At 53.8% G+C, this 22,963-nt stretch overlaps 1 protein-coding gene across 4 annotated transcripts in view; it reads left to right on the top strand.

The window, feature by feature from the left end:
• ZNF423 (zinc finger protein 423) overlaps positions 1–20,547 on the top strand; it is a 343,906-nt gene extending 323,359 nt beyond the window's left edge. For all 4 annotated transcript variants that reach the window (XM_065925285.1, XM_065925284.1, XM_065925287.1 and 1 more), the window contains one exon: positions 19,749–20,547. In XM_065925285.1, coding sequence (XP_065781357.1) covers positions 19,749–19,778 — 30 coding nt within the window. In that variant the 3' untranslated portion in view covers positions 19,779–20,547. The remainder of the gene's footprint in view (positions 1–19,748) is intronic.
• Positions 20,548–22,963: the final 2,416 nt, after the last annotated feature.

Below are 22,963 nucleotides of genomic sequence, written 5' to 3'. Positions count from 1 at the left end.
TCTGCATCTGGAGAAGACTGAGGGGTGGGCAGTGACTCATGCTTGTTCTTCTGACGCCCGGACTCAGGCCTGAGCCCCTCACCCCATCATAGTCAAAACGAGGCAGATTTCCTGAGTGTCGCCAGGGGGCCTGACTCCACCTCTTCACACATAGTCTTTTGAGGCCTCTCGGTGTCCCCTCGAGTGTGGCATCTTATGACCTTCGTGGCACCGAGGGGTAAACCGAGGCTCCCTTGGGTCACACGGCTGCTAGAGTTGCAGGGCTGTGAACACAGGCGGCCTGGCCCTAGTGTCTGTGTTCTGGGCCCCGAGGTTGGGGCAGAGCAGGCCGCTGGGTGCTGGGCGCTGGGTGCAGGCCTCACCTCCCAGGAGGACCAGAGTTCCAGAAGGCGACTCGGAGGTCACCAGGAGGCGACTGCAGCCCGTGGATGCCTTGCTCTAGGGGGGCTGCGGTTGCCGTGGTCACTGCAGAGAGGAGCAAGGGAGCGGCAGGCCCGGGAGGAGTCGGGCTTGGCTGTGCCCAGACGCCTTCGTGGCCCCGGGGCCCTGCCTGCTTGAACGATGCAGTGTGTGGAGGCCCCGGTGGGGACTGGGCTCGGTGGGGGGGGGGGTGCGGCCCGGAGGCCTGGCTCCAGGCAGAGATGGCACTTGGAATCGGCCTCGGGCTGCCCGTCTGCCCGTCGGAGCCTGTCATTCATGCCCTAGGGCGGGGGGCCAACCAACTTTAGAGGGGCACCATGCCATGGCGACAGATGGGCGTGGGGGAGCTGCCAGGAGCGGAGGCCGGCGGCCATTGTGTGTGCTGTAAGCCCAGCCCCTCGCCAGCACTCTCCCAGCCGGGACCAAATGCCTTCAGTTTCTTAGAAACAATAATGCAAAGAACAGTGGGTGCCGTGTTGGTCCAAGGCCCCCAGAGGTTGGCACCGTACAGAGCCCTGCCCCCTCATTGACTTAGAGGCAGCTCGACGTCCTCTGAGACACAGGGCCTGGGACCCCGGGGGCATGAATCTCAGTTGCTTTTTCAAGGCCCCTGTGATCTTGGCATGTGACCTCCCCTCTGAGACTCACCGGACAGCGGGCCGATGCTACATCCTCTGGACTGTGATGTCACTGCCCCACTTCCCCGATGGGAGGCTTCATACTGTGTCACAGAGCTAGTAGGTGGCAGAGCAGCGCCTCAGGGGCGGGGAGGAGTGGAGAAAAATAGAAACAGCAACAACCCCAGGCCCTGCGGGGACCCCTTTGCATTGATCATCCTGTTTTATCCTCAGGATGATCCTTTGGGGCCAGTGCTGCTATCCCCATTTTGCAGAGGGGGAGACTGAGGCACAGTCGGCACTAGTGCAATTTGAACCCAGGCAGTCTGGCTGTGGTGCCCGAGTGTTGAACTGCTGCCCTGATAACTGTGGGCAGGCCTCTGCCATTGCAAAGCCCCACACGTGTTAAAAATGAGGCCTGCTTTGTCTCAATACCTCGGTTTGTCCGCTCAACCTGTTGGGAGTGGGCTGGCTGCCCCCTGCCAGGATGCCAGGGTCTGGGTGGATGGAGGCGGTGGCGGGCGGGCGTTGTTCAGCCCCCTCCAGCGGAAAGACGAGAACTGGGTGCTCTCGGCGGAAGCCTGGATTGCACTCTTTGGTCGAGCAGGAACAATTACTAATGACATTTAGAAAGAAATTAATGATGAGAAATGCAAGTTGGCATTTCAGGAGCGCCAGTCAGCAGCCGCGCGTCAGCGCTCACAGGAGAGGCGAGGGGCGGGGGCTGGGCATGGGGGGAGAGGGAGGAGACAGCAGAAATTAATTTTGCTGTGTCAATAATGAATGTGGCCCCACTAGCTCTGCTTCTGGAGTTTAGGCAAAATCAAGCACGGACCGACTGGGGCTCATCCAGGGGTGCAGGGGGAGTCTCTTGTGTGCTGTGATGTGTCTGAGCCGGAGCTGGTGCAGGTCCAGTTCCATGTTTCGGCTCAGCGGCATCAGGGGCCAGAGTGGGGTGGGCAGGGGACAGTGAGCTGGGAGGAGGCAGCCTTAGGAACAAGCCGTTTGGGCTCAGCCAGCTGCATCACTTAGCAAGCTGCTTTGCCTTTTGATTTTGTTCATTTTTTGTTTTGTTTTTTGTCATGATGCGTGGCTTGCAGGATCTTAATTTCCCAACCGGAGATTGAATCCAGGCCCTTGGCAGTGAAAGTGTGGAGTTCTAACCACTGGACCATCAGGGAAATCCCTACTTTGCCTTTCTGAGCCCTGGTAAAATGGGGACAATTGAGACATGTGAAGATAATGTATGAAGACCAGGCAGCCCAGATTTAGCACATAGCAGGCATTCAGTATATGGTAACTGTTACCATATTCCACTGACATATTTTAAGATGCACAGCTTTTCTCATTATAACATCTCTTACATTGAAATACCTCACTTGGGTGTTATAGTGTAATTGGTCTTTTTTGTTTGTTTGATTGTTGTGATATATCAGATATGGGAGCATCTTATACTCTCTGGGATTTTAGAATAGATAAAATATGCGGTAGGAAGCATGGCAGAGGGTGAGGAGGAACCAAGATGCTGAAATTATCTGGGAGAGGGACTGGGGTTCCCAAAGGGAGCATACCAGCCCCTTTGTTCTCATCAGAATGATGGAGAATGGTCCCATCCAGCCTCCCCTCCCATGGAAGGAAATGTCATTATCATGGTAATGTTGAACATTTTTACGGAGTGGAGGGTGAAAACTCACAGCCCATGGCCCTGGGGATTTTGGAGACTTTAAAGGGCACAATAAACCACAGAAGTGGTATGGACCTAACAGAAGCAGAAGATATTAAGATGTGGCAAGAATACACAGAACTATTCAAAAAAGATCTTCATGACCCAGATAACCAGACAGTGTGATCACTCACCTAGAGCCAGACATCCTGGAATGTGAAGTCAAGTGGGTCTTAGGAAGCATCACCACAAACAAAACTAGTGGAGGTGATGCAATAACAGTTGAGCTATTTCAAATCCTAAAAGATGATGCTGTTCAAGTGCTGCACTCAATATGCCAGCAAATTTGGAAAGCTCAGCGGTGGCCATAGGACTGGAAAAAGTCAGTTTTCATTCCAATCCCAAAGAAAGGCAATGCCAGAGAATGTTCAAACTCCCACACAATTGCACTCATCTCACATGCTGGCAAAGTAATGCTCAAAATTCTCCAAGTCAGACTTCAACAGTACGTGAACTGTGAACTTCTAGATGTGCAAACTGGATTTAAAAAAGGCAGAGGAACCAGAGATCAAATTGCCAACATCTGTTGGATCATCAAAAAAGCAAGAGAGTTCCAGAAAAAGATCTACTTCTGATTTATTGACTACACCAAAGCCTTCGACTGTGTGGGTCACAACAAACTGTGAAAAATTCTTCAAGAGATGGAAATACCAGACCACATTGCCTGCCTCCTGAGAAATCTGTTTGCAGGTCAAGAAGCAACAGTTAGAATTGAACATGGAACAACAGACTGGTTCCAAATCGGGAAAGGAGTATGTCAAGGCTGTATATTGTCACCCTGCCTATTTGACTTATATGCAGAGTACATCACACAAAATACCAGCCTGGATGAAGCACAAACTGGAATCAAGATTTCTGGGAGAAATTTTAATACACTCAGATATACAGATGACACCACCCTTATGGCAGAAAGCGAAGAAGAACTAAAGAGCCTCTTGATGAAAGTGAAAGAGGAGAGTGAAAAGTTGGCTTAAAGCTCAACATTCAGAAAATGACGATCATGGCATCTGGTCCCTTCACTTCATGGCAAATAGATGGGGAAACAATGGAAACAGTGACAGACTTTATTTTTTGGGGTTCCAAAATCACTGCAGATGGTGACTAAAGCCACGAAATTAAGACACTTGCTCCTTGGAAGAAAAGTTATGACCAGCCTAGACAGCATATTAAAAAGCAGAGACATTACTTTGCCAACAAAGGTCCATCTAGTCAAAGCTACAGTTTTTCCCATAGTCATGTATGGATGTGAGAGTTGGAATATTCATTGGAAGGACTGATGCTGAAGCTGAAACTCCAATCCTTTGGCCACCTGATGCGAAGAACTGATTCACTGGAAAAGACCCTGATGCTGGGAAAGACTGGAGGCAGGAGGAGAAGGGGAAGACAGAGGATGAGATGATTTGATGACATCACTAACTCAATGGACAGTTTGAGTAAGTTCCAGGAGCTGGTGATGGACAGGGAAGCCTGGTGTGCTGCAGTCCCTGAGGTCACAAAGAGTCCATGGGGACACGACTGAGTGACTGAACTGAACTGAACTGAAAGGGTTATCTATGTTTCAAAATGCAGATTTCCTATAATTATAGTGGCTAACATTAATATAGTCCTTATTACATGCCAGGCAGTGTTCTTAGCACTTCCATACATTGAGACATTCAATCCTCACAATGCCTCTATTATTAAGATAACTGAGATGAGGCGCCGAGAAGTTAACTAACTCTGAGGTCACAGAGCTCGTCAGTGCTGGACCGAGGCCACCAGCCCCAGATTCTGTCTCTTTACTGCCACACTAAATGGCTAGATTTCTTGATTTTTCTCCAAATGAGAACTGACAGCCCCTGGACCACAGTCCTGCATGGCGGCAATCAGCTGCCCTCTTTAGACATGAGAATGTGAGCTCTGGTTCAATACCGCCCCAACGTGGTCAGCCTAACCCGGTTCATTCCCCACTGGGGCTCTGAGTTTGGGGCCCGGGTACAGCACTTCACAGTTTGCAAATATCTCATGGGTGCCTCAGCAGCCGGGAACCACTAGACACATACTTTACACTCACCATTTTGCAGACCCGAAAACTGAGGCTGGGAAAGGGCAATAAAGCTGGGAGAAGTGGGGCCTGGGGTGGGAGAGGGGATGTTTTCCACCCATCTGCCTTTGGGTGGAAAGTGGCAAGTGGGGCTCCCTGCTCTGCAGCTCAGTGGCTGGCCCCCTGCTAAAACCAGACGTGGACGCACAGGTCAGTAGCTGCACCCCTGTGGCTCAGCTCAGTTTCCCCATCCTTTCTGAAGCTGCCAGCTCAAAAGCACGGGCTCATCCATGCTTTGATTTTGACAGCAATGGCAAACCCTTGTGATTAGTAGTAACTGTGATAATAGTAAACATCTGTGTACCATTTCACATATTTTCAGCACTTTTCTATATATTATCTAATTTGAAACTCATAACAAGGCTATGAGGTAGATGCTATTTGTCCCACTTTTCAGATGAGTAAATAGGTACTTAAGTGAAGTGACTTGCCTTGGGTCACATCCTTATATTAGGTGGCTAAAGCAGAGTTTGACCTCCAAAGCCCACTGTATTTCCACCAATCCTTCCACCTCCTCCCCACTTATTTATTTCTGCACTCCTCTCTCTCCTCCCACTCGCTCATCTGCCACCCATCCACTCATTTGCACATTTGTCCATCTATCCATTCATCATCCATATATCCATTCATTTATCGTTCACCCACTCATGCACCATCCATTTCGCCTTCCATCTAGCTACACATCCAGCCAGCCAGCCATCAGTACTGAGTGCTAAGTGCTAGGAACTACACAGTTTTCATGACACCTTTCTCATATGCTCTTAATTCCATGCTTGACTGCTCTCCATCCCTCCTCTCACCCTAGAGCTGGGCGTGTTCACACACGCACGCACACACGCACGCACACACACACACCCCTCTAATGAGTTGAGAGGAACAGGACAGATTGGGGATCTAGATGGTCCTTGGTTTGCCTCATGGAAACCAGCAAGTTCTGGTGGTGGGAGGGAAGGCAAAAGGCTGACCTACAAGATCAACAGCAGACCCATTTTGTGTGTGGGCAGTGAGAATATGCCCACAGTTTGGTTGGAAGCTGAGTTGTGTACAAGGGCAGATGAAGCCTTGCAAGCTGGGCCACAGTGTTCATCAGCCTCGTCAGCAGGCCCAGGTCCCAAGGAGCCCTGCCTTTCTAGGTCAGTAAAGGTCACCCTTAGCCCTTTGCTATGTGCCAGGCTGGACATCCTCTCCAAATGGATGAGGATATACCCCCAAGTGTTTTCATAAGAACCTTCGAGATCATTAAATATAATCAGTCTCAGCTGCAGTTTTGATCGCTGGTGCATGCACACAATTCATCACAGCAAATTAGGTCCATCTTCAGAGCTTCTGGCCCTGCAGCCTGGGGGTCTGTCGGTGAGGGGCTGGGCCATGTGACTCTGGAAACCATTTTCGGGGGATGATAAGTCATGCTTTCCGAGGAGGACCACTCTCAGAATAATCTGCCAGGATAGCTCTCCCTCTGCAGGGTTTAGTCTTCTAGAAATTCTGAAGATGCAGGAAAGTTTTCCTGTTAGCCAAAATTTGGAAAACAGGAGAAATGGATATGATCAAAGTTTTAAAATACCATTTATAAGACCTGAAAACACTGGGTTAGTTAAGGGACCTGAACATATATGTTTTGTATAATTAGTGACCGTGTGACCTAGATTTTCCATAACAGTCCTGATTTCAAGTATTTTGTCCCAACTGTTGGCTCTTTGTCCTGGTTTGGGGGCTTGTGAAATATGACGACTATCTATGAAGCTGAGTTTGCTCATCAAATTTTAAAGCTGTAAAGGTCTGGGAAGATTCCAGACAAAATTACAAGGAAAAATTCTCTCCCACTCTTTTTCCCCTGACATGGCAAAGCATGCCGTAGGTGTACCTCCTGCTTGGCTCCCTGTCTCCCTCACTGAAGGAGCAGAGGAACACATCCATCCAGCAGGGTTTGAAAACTGTCAGCGCCCCAGTCCTTTGGACTTGGCGGTGACTGCAGGGGACGCCTGTCTGCAGTGTGGCTCAGGGCGTGAAGGTCTGCAGGTCTCACGAGGTTCTCTGTCCTGCAATCTGGCCCTGGGAGACAGGCCACTGATGGTAGCCATAGGCTCGGACGCTGCAGAGGAACCTCTATGTACCACTGGGATGGAGAAGGTCTTGGTCTTGCAGCCATGCTGGCCAGTGACGTGTCCCCTAGATGCTGCAGCTCCCGCCTGGCCAGCTGAGGCCTCTACAGGCTGCATCCCACTGCTGCAGTCCATGCAAATTCCAGCCTCCAACCCTAGAACCAAATAGGTGAGGGTTACAGCTCAGGATCGGCCCTGGCATCTTGGCTGTAGAATGCAAAATCTCACCCTTCCAATCTGCCTGTTTACAAAGTAAGATCCCATTCATTTTCTAAAAAGATTGTAGTAAAATACACTTGGGGCTTCCCAGGTGGCGCTAGTGGTAAAGAACCTGCCTGCCAATGCAGGGGACGTGGGTTCAGTTCCCAGGTTGGGAAGAGCCCCTGGAGAAGGAAATGGCAACCCACTCCAGTATTCTTGCCTGGAGAATCCCATGGACAGAGGAGCCTGGCGGGCCACAGTCCATGGGGTTGCAAAGAGTTGGACACAACTGAACAACTAACACACAACATAAAATACACTTACATAAAATTTATCATTTTAATCACTTTTTTTCAGCTGTGCTGGGTGAACGGGGACTGCTCTTTGCTGTGGTCCACGGGCTTCTGATGGCGGTGGCTTCTCTTGTTCTGGAGCACGGGCTCTAAAGCACAGGCTTCACTAGTTGGCGCATGGGCTTAGTGGCTCCATGGCACGTGGATCTTCCCTGACCAGGGATCGAACCTGTGTCCCCTCCTTTGGCAGGCGGATTCTTTACCACTAGACTACCAGGAAAGTCCTTAACCGTTTCTAAATAGACAGTTCAGTGGCTCTAAGTGCCTTCACGTGGTTGTGAACTATCACCACCATCCACAGATCTTTCCCATCTCCGCAAATGGAAACCGTATCCCCATGAGTGAGTGACTCCCCTCCCTCCTCCCGCAGCCCCTGGACACCACCATCCTCCTTCCTGTCTCTCGGAACCTCACAGAAGTGAGTCATACCGTCTTTGTCCTTCTGTGACCACCTCGTTGCACTTAGCACAGTGTCTTCAAAGGATCCCCCGACTTCTAAGGGAAAAGTATAACATGCCTTGGGCGGGGCTGGGGACACGGGGAAGAGGAGCAGCCTTGCTTCTTCTCCTCTCCCTGACCCTGTCAGTGGAGGCTTTTCCTCACTACTGTCTCTCACTGGCTCTTCTTACTGCATTTTTAGCAAACACAGGCTTGGAGCTGACACTGCCCAGCAGAGAGGGGAGAGACAGGGTCCCTGCCTGCAGCCCACAGCCTAGGGTGGGCCAGGGAAGCAGCCTGATCATGGCATGTTGAGGAGAGTGCTAGAGGGATACCTGTGCAGGTGCGGAGCTGAACCCAAACAGGGGTCCCTCATCACGTGAGCAGGAAGGGCTTTCCCAGGGCACAGAAATCAGAGGCAGAGGAGTCTAGGGAGGAGGGAGGGAGCCTCAGGGCCGTGGAGTGGCTGCCAGGAGGGCTGAGCGGGGAAGGAGCTTGGCCTGCCTGGGGAGCTGGGAGAAGGTAGTTGAGGCTTTAGGGCCAGCAGGCGCCGGACCTTGTAGAACTGTCAGACCTGGGGTCCAGGGCCTGGATTTCTTTTGGGTGTGGTTGGAACCCACTGGGAATTAAGCAGAGATCTCACCTCCCTGCTCCCTGGAAGAGAGAATTTGGGACATGTCTCATGGCTCTCTATTCTCTCAGCATCCCACTGCCATGAGGAGGGACCACAGTGGGAACCAGGCCATTGGCAAGTGGGGGCTGGCAGGTGTGTCCCCGCCGTGGTGGGAGTCAGGGCGGGTTAGCTGCACTGTGTTAGTCGCATCAGTCGTGTCCGACTCTGCGATCCCATGGGCTGTAGCCCGCCAGACTCCTCTGTCCATGGGATTCTCCAGGCAAGAATACTGGAGTGGGTTGCTATTCCTTTCTCCAGCGGATCTTCCCAGTCCAGGGATTGAAGCTGAGTCTCCTGCATTGCAGGCAGATTCTTTACCATCTGAGCCACCTATGTGAGGAGACAAAAAGCCAAAATAACGATAACTGACCCTAAACCATTTTCAGCATGTTGTCAGTGTAATGTCTGTGTGTGTGTGTGTGTGTGTGTGTGTTCACGCCAGTGCACTGGGATTGGGTGGTGTCCATGAATGTGTGTGTGACTGTGGTGTGTCTGTGAGACTGTGTGTGTGTGCGTGTGTGGCTGTCCATGAGTGTGTGTATATGTGTGGGCTTCCTTGATGGCTCAGCGGTAAAGACTCTGCCTGCAGTGTAGGAGATGCAGATGTGGGCTTGATCCCTGGGTCGGAAAGATCCCCTGGAGGAGGATATGGAAACCCACTCCAGTATTCTTGCCTGGAGAATCCCATGGACAGAGGAGCGTGGCGGGCTATAGTCCATAGGGTCGCAAAGAGTCTGGACTCCTCAGACAGGACTGAAGCGACTTAGCATGCTTGCACACACGTGTGTATCTGTGTGCATTTCATTTGGGGGTACCTGTGTGTGTGTTTGGAACCCAATGGGGGATCTTGCAGAGATCTCCCACTTCCCCTGTCCCTGGATGTGTGACTGCAGGGCGTCTGTGAGAGTGTTTGTTTGGGAGTGGGCAGAGGAGCCCCATCATACCATGCTGAGTTCATAAGTGCCGCCAAGGGCAGTCCCCTCATGATGCACGGCCCTCTCCTTCTCCCCCCTTTAGGCATGGTGGGTGATGGCTGGGATGATTCTCAAGTTCTTTAGAAGAAAGGGAGGCACGACGGGGATTATCTTCAAGACTCTTGAATGGGTGGTTATGGCAAACTGGTGCTGTTATCTCAGAGTGCTTGAGGGAGGGGCTGCCTGGAAAGATGGACATTTTACCACTTCAAAGTGTGACCCTAGGGAAGGTGGGTTTCCCAGACTTGCTCCCACCTGGCACCCCTGGAAACCCTCAGGCTGCGCCCCGGGAAACCGCCCATGCAGCAGCGGTACCCAGGACCCGGGGGACCATGCTGGCCTCAGCAGAGCTTCCTCTTCTGTCCTCCATCCTAATGATGGGCCATGTGCCATCTAAAAGCACTGTCTGCCCCCCCCCCCCCGACTGCCCTGGGCATCAGCCACTCAGTGTACCGGGAGACACCTCAGGTGTCTTGAGGGCCTCTCAGAATACCAGCGGCCTCAAGCTGGCAGTCCCAGGGGCCAGATGTGACCTGCAGACATGTTTTCATTGGCTGATCATGCTTTATACATTGAGATGTTTTGCATATATATTTTTAAAAAATCTCTCATGTTTCAGTTTTTCCTACAGAACCAGGCGTGCTGGCCGCACTGGGCCTGCATTCCCACAGGGCCGCCATTGCCTGGACCCCATGAGGGCTGCCCCTTTCCTGTGAGGCTCAGGTTCTTGGGAGGCCACAGTGCTCACCACGCCTTACTGCTGTGTATCTGGCCGGCCTGCTGGTGGACCTCACAGCACTCTGAGCAGCAGGCCGCGGTCCAGTCCGGGCGTGGCTGTATATGGTCAGGGAGCCCTACCCACACAGCCGTGTCTCCCCAACATCAGCCTCTGTGTTGCAGTTTATTAAGCTTTACTGTGAGTTTAGCAGTAGCAGTGTTAGTCGCTCAGTCGTGTCCGACTCTTTGCGACCCCAGAAACTGTAGCCCACCAGGCTCCTCTGTCTGTGGGATTCTCCAGGCAAGAATACTGGAGTGGTTCGCCATTCCCTTCTCCAAAGGATCTTCCTGACCCAGGGACTCCTGCATTATAGGCAGATTCTTTACCATCTGAGTCACCAGGGAAGCTCTAACTGTGAGTTTGGGGCCCACTAGTAGGGTGTTCCGTGTGTGTGTGTGTGTGTGTGTGTGTGTGTGTGTGTGTGTGTGTGTGTGTGGTGTGCAGTCTTCTTTGACCATCAGACGTGTTCTCAGGGAGGAGGAGAGCACCCTTCTCTCTCGTGGTCTCGGGAGCCCACTCTTCACACACCATTTTTTTTTTTTTTAATATTTCCTTTTCTGTATTTGGCTGCATTGGGTCTTTGTTGCTGCACGTGGGCTCCTCCTCATCTCAGGCACTCTCTCTAGTTCTGGTGCACGGGCTCAGTAGTTGCAAGGCGCGGGCTTAGTTGCCCCAAGACATGTGGGATCTTACTTGCCCGACCAGAGATCGAACTCTCAACTCCGGCATGGCAAGGCGGATTCTTAACCCCTGGACCGCCAGGGAAATCCCCCTGTTTTTTTAACGGAGCGTCAGCACTGCTGCCTTCGGCGTCTCTTCTCACACTCTGGTGGCCTGTGCGACCTGACTCCTGTCCTTCTCCAGCGGGGTGCAATCCTATCTCTCAGAGACCTGATTCAGACTCTTTGGGGGCAGGGGGCCGTGCCTCATTCGTATTTGAGATGAACCCCAGGAGCTCGCTCCAAGTAGGCGCTTGGCTGTGTTTAGCGTGGACTTCCCGGTGACCAGTGTCAGGCCAGCGTAGTGCCCCCTCCGGGAGGGGCCCGAGTCCACACACAGGGAAATCATGGCCACCTGGCACATGATGGCCAAAACCCTCGATTCTCAGCCCTTAGTCCCAGAGTGTGCTGGGTACCCAGCCCCCAAGGGACCCCTCCTCCCTTTTGAGAAACAGCAAGAGTGGCGGCCACATTAACTCCGGACTCAGGGGGTCAGGCTTGTCGCAGAGGAGAGGCGGATCTGTAAGCAGCCCTGGAGAGATTTCACCTTCCTCTGCCCGTGACATGGCCATAAACCCTCGTTTTCCCTTGCACAGCTGCTTGGTAAAAGTCGAGTGACTTGCCTGCGATTCTGTGCTCACAAACAGACCAGCTGGGCCCATTTGCATGCTGAAGTGCAGCTCCCCGGAGCCTGCGGGCCCTCTGGGCAGGTATTATTAGCTCCCTTGTTTTGTTGGGTGACTCTGAATGGGAGCCTGTTTACGGGCTGAGTTCCTAATAGAAGGCTTCAGTTCCCTCCTAATAATCTATTCTCCGGTGGGTTTTATTTCCAAAGCACAACCGTATAGAATCTGACCCCTTGGGAGTTCATTGGGCTTTTTTTTTTTCCTTCTTTTTCACAACAACATTTTCTCCAACATTTTCACTCAAAGGGAGATATTTTTCCCGCTCCTGGGACTGGCTGTTGGTCATGCTCTCTGCTTTGGGCTCTTGGGTCCTGGGTACTGGAGAGAGAGATTTAGAGGGGGTACTCACTTGCCTACCTGAGGTCCTTAGAGCAGTGGAGAGGATGAAAGAAAGTAGATGGTCAGCTACTTTGGGGACACGAGCAGCAGCAAAGGTCAGGGGCTCTTCTTCACATGCCCCCCGGCAACTTGAGGTCCCCCAAACTGCTCCTGTTCAGGGTTCTGCCAGAAAGTGGTAGACCCCCCCTGCAAAGCTAACCCCACTGTTCCCCGGAAGCTGGAATCTCCCTCCACACCAGGAGATCTGGATGAATTGAGGCAGTCACACGAGAGACAGACTTCCCCAGCTAAGCGGGTGCGACGCTCACTTCCTGCTGTTCCGGAGTGGCAGACGACAGCCCGTCTGGCTGTCTGGGAGGCAGGGCCAGGGAAGCCCCACACACGTCCCCACGCGCAGAGGGGCCGCCTGGGCCTTGTAGGGCATCTCGGGCTTTGTCTTAGACTGGTAGGTCTTCAGCTTCCCTCCAGACCCTCTTGATGTTGAACGATGTCCCTTCCACACCAGCGAACCTCTCCACACCCTCCGTGCAGACGGGCAGCCGTCGGCCTGCTGGGTGGGCCGGGAGGGGGGGAAGTGGGGCGCAGACACGTCAGAGCCGGGGCCCCAGGAGAGCGACTGCGTCACCGGGCAGGCATTTAGAGGGAACCTCGGCCATCACTCACTCCTAATTTTCATGACGTGCATTAGCTAAATTGTGTTCTGAGTATTCATTCAGCGTTGTTTATGGCGTGCTCTCGAGTGCGCTTACCGTTTGTCAGAAGTGCAAACTAGCGAACATACGAGCCTTTAAGACAGGCCATCTGTTCGTCTTAGACCCTTGGACGATTGTCAAACGCTTCTAAAAATAAGTGCTCACTAGCAGAGTGGGGCTGCCCAGGTGATGCGCAGCGGAGAGGGAGGCGGGCTGCCTGCGCTGAACCCTCCCCGAAGGGAAAGATATGGTGCGGGTACCGGGGGCGGGGAGGGCTGCGGGAAGGGCCAAGGGAGATGAGAGCATGAAGGTCCTGCTGGAGGACCCTCTGGCTGGAGGCGTGTGCAGCTCCCTGTTCCTTGACACTCGTGTAACTCCACAGCTCAAATACCTTCGATGGCTCCCCATGGCCCAGATTTAAGGGCAAGCTGCCTCGTCTGGCATCAAGGAACCTCATCAATAAGGCCCCCCTTTCCTTTCCAGGCTTGTCTCCATGGCACATGCCCTGTGCTTCTGCCAAGCTGAATTATTCATTGTTCCCCCAACATATGCTGCACTTTTCACATTTCGCAGGCAGATAAGGGCTCTGCTGAAGAGTGGGCTTTGCATACAGACTGCACGGGTGCGGCCCCTGCACCGCCATTACCAGCTGTGGGACCTCCACGCTGTGCCTCAGTTTTCTCATCTGTGAAATAGGGATAATGAGAGTACTTAGTCCCCGGGGTTGCCGTGAGGCTTACATGAGTTAATATAAATGAAGGGTTAAGAATGATACAGTGAGCTCGAGATCAATGTTAGCTGTGATTGTTGTCAGGACCCTTCACACCATCAGCCTTTGTCTGGGTGGTCTCATCTCCCTGGAAAGTGAGCACATGCCCACACACATGACCCCCCCCCCCCACATATATACACATACACACTAACGTAAATCCTAACCTAAGCAATCCTCAAAAGGGCAGCTAGGAGGCCAGCTTTCTCGTTAAGCTCCTCCCAGTCAGAAATCAGCTCTCCATCCTTCAGCTACGAGCTGGTAGAAGGCCAGGATGCACCTCTCTCTCTCCTGTCTCTGTCCACTGCACACGGCCAGGCTCCGTGTTTGCTAAATGAACCAATACCAGAACCTCTCTTAGCCTGAACAGGGCTGCAGCATTATCCCGAAGGATCTACCTTTTTCCTGGAGACGAATCTTCCCGTGGCTAAGGCAGGTTCTTGGACTTGATCCCCGCTCCTGGAGTCTGCTCTTTGTAAAGCCAGCCTCGTGAGAGCTACTGGGTCCGAAGTCACCGGGGACTGGCCCGGCGGTGGGGAGAAAGGGGGTGGACCACAGCCTCTTTCCCAACCAGAGGCAGGTGATGTGGTCAGGGTGAGGCCAGCTGTGTTCTGCAGGAGGGGCTGAGTGCGTGGGGCGGGTGGGATGTTCTCAGGGTGCGGGGCTGTGTCCCTGCACCCTTAAATCTGCCACGGGGATGTGAGGCCAAGGCCTGTGACTGGTCCTTCTGTGCCCTTTGGGAGTGAGGGTCTCTGAGTCCAGTCCCCCGCCACGCTGTGGAGCTGTGAGCTTCTCAAGGAAGAGGCTGGGGCTCCTCCAACTCTGTGTCCGGGGCCTCTGTGAGCGACTGCTGCAAGGGATGAGTGAATGACCGGAAGAGAACACGCCTCCTCCCTCCCTTACGAAGTCTCCGTGAGGTTCCCCACCTCACCAGACATCCCACTCTGTTCCCTGGGGGGAGGGAATGCGGTGACTTGTGGGTGCAGAGGTTCTAACCAGGGGGCTGTGGGGAGGGGGCCATGAGGGGAGGGCCTTTATCAGACCCTGCTGCTGCAGGGATAGGCCCGTCCAAGGTGCTGCCTTCTCTGGAGCGGTCCTGAGATCTCGCCAGCCCTCCCGGTACCATGGGGGTACCAACAGGGAGCAAAGAGCCCCGTGCTCCCAGAGCTCATGACACTCCCAGAGTATCATGAACACCGTTTGTGGGGATGTATGGAACACTCCCTCTTGGCCAGTCTGCAATAACTACACTCACACTATCTCCTGAGGCCTCAGGGCATCTTAGGGACGTGAGTTCTGTTATTTCTGCTCCCTCCACCCCAAGTCCCCCAGAGATCTCACGGTCATGTGGCTAGCAAGTGGCAGAACCAGGGTTCAAACCCAGGAGCCAGCCCATCTCAGCCCATAAGAGCTCGCCGCCTGCCTTGTGATTGTCCCGAGCATGGGCTAGCATGAATGGGGCACGTGCAAAGGACCAGGCGAGGTGCCAGGACTGAGAGATGCTTTGTCATCAGCGTGGCTGGAGCACAGGAGGGGCAGCCAATAATGACCAGCGGTGCAGAGAAATCCTCTCCAGCCCACGCCTGTGCATCTCAGGGGGTGCAGAGCAGTCTCTCATTGCCTCGCCAGCAGTGTTTTCCATGCCACCAGGCACCCAGCATGTTTCAGCATCACCAATCTTTTCTACTTGACTCTGCGGTGGGTGGGCATCAAAGGGACACCAAGCAGGGTCCCAGACCAAGGGACAGAAAACAGAACCACGACCTGGAGAAGAAATCCCGACCAGGGAGGGACACACCGGTGTGTGTGTGCGTGTGTGTATGTCTGTGTTGCACATGGTTCATACGCATGCCTGTTGTGGGGCCTGGAGGTGTGTTGAGCCAGGGATGCCTCCCGGGACAATGAAGCCAGAACAGGACCCCATGTGCCACCTGGCATGTGCCAGTGTGTGTCTGCGCTTTGGGAAGGATGGTCCAGCCACAGACTCCATGATTCTGATGCGCCCTCACTACCCAGCGCATACCCTGACTTGGGCCCTGGATCCGTGTTATTTTACTGCCGAATTCCTAGCGACAAACAAGGTAGCTCTCGCCTAGTAGGGTATTTAGTAAAAAGGTTTGTTGAATGAATGAATAACAATGTAAATGAATGTCTGAGGGTGTGACAGGGGGACCCTCCGCGGCCACAGTCCTCTGGGGATGACTTCCACAGACACAGGGTTCACCAGCACCCCAGCTGGGGCCCGACCTTTCGCCCCTCACTCACTTTTATGCCAGGGAGCTGACGGCTCCGTGCACCAGGCCGAGGCACCCAGCACCGTCCTTTCCAGAAACCTCCGTCACCAGACCGCACGGGCTCTGCCGAGCGGATGGATCTCCGCCGCGAACCAGGGCCACCCACCCCCTCCCGTTCTCCCGTTTTATTTTTCTCACCTGCTCCTCGACCCACACCTGCGTCTCCCTGGCAGGCACCGAGGCCCGTGTGGATGCCAGACCCCCCCTCTCTCTAGGCACCTTCCCCGTCCTTGCCGGCTGCCACCCCCGCCCTCGCGCTGGCCTTTATGAGGCCAGGAAAGTGTTCTTCTGCGGGGTCGGTAGCATCTTTAAAAAACGATTTTCTTGCTTCTCGGAAGGGGCTAAATATAGCACAGGCATAAACAGAGAAATAGACATTAAGCCAAAATGCCCTTGTGAGAACCATGCCGGGTGCAAGGAACTCTTTAAGAAGACTTGATGAAGCTCCCCCATCCCTGGAACCGACCGTAGCTCCAAGCCGTGGGGGAAAGCAGCCCGGCTTTTTAGGATTATTGAACTGTGCCGTCGGCGGAGCTGCTCAGCGCACAGGTGCGTTAGTGGTTGGTGAGTCCTGGGGACGGTCCCCGCCGCCCCTCCGCCCTTCCTGAGGAGGAGCTGGTGCCGTCTTGTGCTGGTCTGTGGGCTTCTCGGCACCCCACCCCCATACTTACTGGGCAGCCTTGACCCGGCTCCATCAGAGCTATCATACTGCACCCAAGTCTGGGTGTCTCTTGGCACATCCCCGCTTCCGCAGTCAGGATTGTGGGCTGAGCCGAGCTGGAGTCATCCCCTGCCTCCCCCTGTGCCCCGTCCCAGGGCACAGCCTCCAGCAGGCGCTTCACAGCTCAATGCTGAATGAATTCTGGTGCCTGGTCCCCTCCTGGCATCGAGTTTCAACATTTCCATCTGCTGTGACATCCTAGGATTTTTGTTCCTGGAGAACTTCAGGAAAGGAAGTTTCACCCCACTGTCTCAGGACCCTCTTTGAGGAAGTTCTTCCTTGAGTCTAACCGACTGCTCTTTAAGAGAGAAGGCTGCTGTTGTTTTCACCTGAGAAGTGGCATTTGTTCCTGAACTATCCTTATCAGCAGTCCTAGGTGTAGGTTCCTACCTCCAGGATTTCTGTACCTGGCTGAGCCGCTGTGGACCACATGGGTCACACCGGCCCTGCTCTTGGCATCTTGGCAAGAGGCCGCTTCATTATCCAGAGAGCTCCAGACATTGCCTTTTCCCATGTTGCTGCTGGGTAGCCCTTAGGATTCTGCGAAGATCAGATATCATCTGGTTTTCTGCTACTCATATGAAACAGTCCACATTCAAGGGCATTCAGGGCTCCCAGCAGTCCTCCCTGTGACCTCTGTGCCGGGATCACCCCACTGGTGCCTGCACTGGTTGGGCTTATTCCAACCTCCACACCTTCGTCTATGCTGTGTCCCTGCCTCGGACTGTCCTCTCCCCTTTCATACATCCTCCCTGTATACGCATTTAGTTATTTATCCTTCCATTGATGCAAAAATATTTAATCAGTGTCTACCTGGTACCAGACCCTCAGAACCAAAATTTGAGAACAAAGTCAGAGCTATACATATTTACCTTCCTAATGCCCCTCCTCCCTGCCAACCCACTGCAAATCAAGAAGGACCTGACCACACAGGGAGCCTGGGCAACTGGCTTTTGGCAGGGTGGGAGAATGAGATCACCACGTCGTTCATTCCTGGAAGCTGCACCTGTGACACCACTGCTGGACGTGGTGGGCCCAGGGTCCGATCAGCACAGTGAGCAGCCCTGGGCCAAACTCGGTGGGACTGAGAGAGGAGGTGATTCCCCCCCTCTGTCTGCCACTCAGCAGAGGCAGCCAGTCTGGCACTCAGGAGGCACTTGCACGATGTGGGAGGTGGGCTGGAGGTGCCTCGAGTGCCTGCTAGGAGGGGAAGCAGAGGACTTCAAGAGGAGCATGGTTGGGAGGAGAGAGGAGGTGGGAACTGGGGAAGCGAAGGCCGGGAGCTGGGAGGATGGTTTGATGTAGGGTGGGCTCTGCTCCCCGAAGGACCGGCTGGCTGTCCCCGAACAAGTGCAGTGAGGGGTGCCTCGGCTGGAGGGCGGGCGTTCCCATGGAAACCGCCGCATCCCATCTGTGGCCTCAGACAACCTGCCTTGCGCCTCTGGGTCCCTGACACCCCCGTCGAGGTGCCAGGCCAGGATGGCAGAGTTGGTGCTCGTGTCTGGAGAGGAGTTTGGATGACTTACAGACTGGGTGCCCATGGGGAGGTAAGGTGCTTTGGGAACCCTGCCTTCTCGCCCAAGCCCCTGGCTCTCTTGGATTCCAGTTGCCACCCCCTCCTGCTTCCTGGCTGGGTGTATTTTAGCCTGTCTGAGCTTCAGTATTCTTTTAACCATGTTCTACCTTGTAAGCCTGAGGTAGGGATTGAAAGAGGTGTGCCTGCAACCACACAGAGCACCTGTGCTGGTCAGACTCCGGCCCTGTGCCCCGGAGCGCAGGGAAGGAGGACAGCAGGGTTTGGTAGCTCCGAGCTGCTGGAGTCAGCAAGCATCTGCCGTGTGTGGTCGGGGCGCTGCCTCTCCCGGCCAGGGTGCTGCCTCTCCCGGGCCGTGCGCTTGCCGGAGGGGTTGGCGACATCACCAAGGAGACAGCAGCCATGCCCGCCGTGGGCAGGAGCTGCCGCAGGGGCCCTGGGCTGGGGAGCGGGGGTGGCCCGAGGCCTCCCCGCGAAGCTGCGGGCATCCTGTGGTCGCCCTGGCAGCCCAGTCCTGGAGCCCGAGAGAGAGATGCAGAGCCGCGCCTGACCCCTGGTGGTCATCGGCAGAACTGCAGGAGCGGCTCCCAACCCTGGAGGAATCGCTGCGCTGGAGGGGAGCCCAGGTCTGCCGAAGCAGTCCATCCTTGGGGAGTTGCATCTGTACCGGGGGTCCTGTGCTGTTCCCCACCGCGGGGCTGCTCTGGCCTGGGTGGATTCCGCTTCCTTTCTCCAGGTGTCATGAGATCGAATACCACGGGAAGCTTTGATGAGATTGGTCTGGATTTGGAATACAGACCATTGAAAAAGAAACAAAAAGATAGGCTTTTAGAGGCCAAACGCCAACCCCAGCCCCAGGCCACTGGCTCCTGGGAAAACAGACCTATACTGCCTTTCTGCTCTGGCTAGCATGAGGGAAGAGCTGATTTGGGCTATGGAGAGACGGAAGCGTTTAGCCAGAGGGTTCCACCCAGGCCCTGTATTCCCAGGCGGATTAGGACTAACTCTACACAAGGTCCTTCTGGCCAGAGCACCGTCACATGGCAGCACAGGCCGGCTCCCTCTCCCGGCCCCTCCGGGGGGTTGACCTGCCCCCTGCCTCCACCTTAGGCACTGCTGCCGCCCACTGTCTGCGCCGCTAGGACGTTTCTTGGCTGGAGAGCTGCCTGGCACACGTGCCGTATCCCTCCACCAGGCTCCGAGCATTTCCCCGGAAGGACCGTGGAGGGAATCTGGGGGAAGCCTGCAGGCGATCGGATATAATTTCCTCCTGATCATTAGAGCAAAAGGGAGACGGAGAGGTGAACAGCGATATTTTCAATTCCCGCTGCCTCCCCAGCCTTTCCCCTCTCCCTCCGGGTAGCCAGTCCCCGTGGTAAGACCTGAATGGTCTAAAAACAAAAATTCACAGGGAGCCCTGGTTGGCAGCAACAGGAACCCATCCCCAAGCCCCGAATCAACGTGGCGTCTTGGCAGCTGCGTCGCCAGAGCACTTTTTCGTTCTTGCATTTTGTTTTGTCATAATCGAGATGCTTTTCTGTGGCTCTCGGCTTAAATGCACCGAGTGGGAGGGGTCGGGCATGCTCTCCATTCTTCTGCCTTCATGCGTGTCTCCTTTCTTCGCCTTTGCAGAACCACACGATGAGCCAGCATGCACAGTGAGGGACCGCTCGACAGGACTCCTCTCCGCTGAAGGCTTGCCGGAGACGCCGTGGGGAGGGCCATTTGAACATTACATCCAATCAAAGTGTCATTTGCAACCCAGATGTAAAACTCTAATGATTTGGCCATGAGGCGCTGCTATTATAAGCAGCTGGAAATGAATATTAATGGCAGAGATTAAAAGTATTCCATGCTCAGTATTTTTTATTGTCCTGCTACAGCTAGTGTGCTTTTAGAGTTTCCGCCGCAGACTACATTTCTAGAGTTAGAGAAACCCGCTTTTGGAAGCGATTGTCCTTTGTTCCTTCATGTATTATATTGATAGTTTTTTTTTAAAAAGGATTAGTGTGATTTTTTTTTCTTCGCTTCTTATTTTTCTTTCTTGTTTTTCTTTCCCCCCCTTCGGTTAACTACTTTTTAATTGCAATTCTAGGTAATTGTGCATCGTGATGTGATTGCTTGGCTATTGTCTGAATATTTCCTTTTAATTTTTTAATTAAAGACTAATGCTTTGATTGGATTTGCCAGTTCACCGGACAGTGATTAAAACTATGTAATGAATATAATCGGTTTCAGTGCAACTGGATGGTCTGCTTTTAAATGTGACTTAATCTGACTGCAGTAACTAGTACAGTTCAATAAAGGGAATCCATGCGATTAGCATCCGCCTGCCTGGTTCTCTCCTCCCCAGCCCAGGGCTGTGTGGGGGCTGTCGTCACCTATGGGGTGTGTCCCTGTGTGAGTTCCCGTGGGTCACACATGCTTGTGGGGTGAGCTTGGACTCAGCCACTAAGTCATGTCCAAGTCTTTGCAACCCCATGGGCTGTAGCCCATCATGGCTCCTTTGCCCGTGGGATTTCCCAGGCAAGAATACTGGAGTGAGTTGCCTTTACCTTCTCCAGGGGATCTTCCCGACCTAGAGATAGAACCCAATCTGCACACATTAGACCCAGCTCCCCTTGAGAAGGAAGAAGCCTAGCAATCTAATGCACACAGACTAGATGAGCTAGTAGGGGGCACTGAGGTCAGAGCAGGAAACACCTTTGAATACCCTGGTCATCTCATTTATGCATGGGGAAACAGGCCCAAGGGTAAGCGAGTGGCTAAGCTGAGTATGTTAGGGCGGCTCACATTCATCGCTGCCCCTTGGGTCTGGCTTTCCACAGTGCTGGATGCAGCTGGTTACATGGTCAATCCTTACCTAGTCAGGACTCCAGGCAGAACCTGGATTCCAGTTGTGGCCAAGGCATGGGGATGGGATAGGAGTCAGGGGTGGCTCTACAGCCCTATGAGATCCAGAGCTGGGGCTGCAGAGTGGAGCTAAGTAGGAACAGCAGTTTTCCAAACACAGAGATCTGTGGGATGTGGAAGTGCTACCAGTGGCTGCAGTCAGGACTCTACTGGGGCAAGTGAGGTGCCTAGGATGCAAAATCTCAGGGGGGGCCCTGCTCTCAGGGGCCCGGACGGTGGGTGTCTCCTGACACTTTGCACCCTTAGGCACCTTGCTTCTCTCCCTTCTTCTTGGTCTTACTGGCGCCCCAGGGCTCGCAGCAGCCTTAGCTTCCCACAAGCCTGTCCTCCCATGCCTCCATCATGCTGGTGCTCAGCCAACTTGTCAATCAGAGCCAGGGCTTCGGAACCTGCATGGGGAAGCCCTTGTTAACTTTTCACAAGGGGCAGGAAAATCGGTTATTACCGTCTGCAGAGCGGAAATGAAACAGGCAGGCAGATTGCACCTAATTATAATGAAATACTAAGTCATGGCATGGAATTTGGAGCCATTATACCCAGCATCTTCTGACTCCCATATTGAGGGGCTTCAGTAAGAGTTCCCCTTGCTGTCACCACATGTAACGTCTGACATGAGTGGGGCTGTTAGTTTTTCTAGAGGTATTGTACGCCTGAGAATCTCAGATCGATCGGGCTTCTGCCAGTATTGGACAGAATGGAGCAGCTGCTTTTTGATTTCAGGGCTTCTACTTCCTGGAAGCCAAACATGGTGAACTCTAGTTTTTACTCATCTGAAAACTTGACCATTTTAGGGGAAAACCTCAGGGTAGCCATCGGTATCCCCAAAGTGTGGCCAGCCACAGCCTGGGGCTAGGGTAGGCTTTCCTGAGTCCCTGGCCAAACCTGCCTTTTGGATAATGATGAGAGTGTGGGCAGAATCAGTGTGTCCTCGGGGCTTGCCAGATCACTGTCTCTGGGCCCTCCCAAGTCTGGATTTATCCCGAACCCCATGGAACCCAGGTGTGTCTTCAGTAAGTACCAAAAGAAGATTTGATTTGACGGTTGGTGGCGTAGGGCTAAATTAGTCACTGCCCCCATTAAAACTACAGCGGGGGGTTTAAGAGCTTTTCACGCCGTGTGGGAATCAGCAGCGAAGCCAGAGGATGCCTTGGGTAAGGAGAGAGGCAGCCTAGGGGACCACGAGGTAATGAGGTTTATGGCGATGACAAGGCAGCCAGGGAACCCCACCGACTCCCCCCTCACCCTGGCCCCATTGTTCTCAGGCTGGCTCTGCCCCCGCTGCTTCAGCTGAGAGAACCCCTCGTGCCCGTGCCAGGCGGGGGCTGGTAGGGGGAATGGGGCGGTCCTTGCTGGGAGTGGTATTTGTCACCATCGGGCAGTGTGGGGTGGGGGTAGTGCAGGGCTGTAAACCTGTGCGTTGGCCCCCACCCTCCCCTACTTTCTTCTAGTCAAATGATTTAAAGCTGGGATGAGCCACCTTACCTCTCAGCTCTGCAGGACCTGGGAGAACCACTGGGAGGCTCATAGGAAAGGGCGCTACCGAAAAGAAGGGCTGAGCGCAGAGAAAGACCCGGAAGTGGCACGGTTACTGTTAGGAGGACAAAGAAGCCGGACGCACGGTGCTAGGGGTAAAGGGATGGATGAGTGATTGACGCTTGCCCTCGAGAAGCTCACACTGGAGGACCCCTTTCAGCAGAGGCTGTGAGGAGTCAGCCGCGAGCATTTTGGGTGCTGGGGTAGGGTGTGGGAGAACAGGCGAGGTGACTGGAGGCCTGACTTCACTGGTGCTGGGTTTGCATGTGCAAATCATCAGTCTAGTGGCTCTATGAGCTGGAGGAATTTAGCACAGGCTGCGAAATGGACCAGGACCCCAGGACCACCCATCCCTGCTATTGGGTACCTGCCCTGAGCTTCTGGAAGCAGGTGAATAAAGA

This window comes from Muntiacus reevesi, chromosome 2, assembly GCF_963930625.1.
Source record: "Muntiacus reevesi chromosome 2, mMunRee1.1, whole genome shotgun sequence".
NCBI classification, from domain to species: Eukaryota; Metazoa; Chordata; class Mammalia; order Artiodactyla; family Cervidae; genus Muntiacus; species Muntiacus reevesi.
Note: the sequence above shows the minus strand (reverse complement) of the source record. Positions and strands in the feature narration are given on the sequence as shown.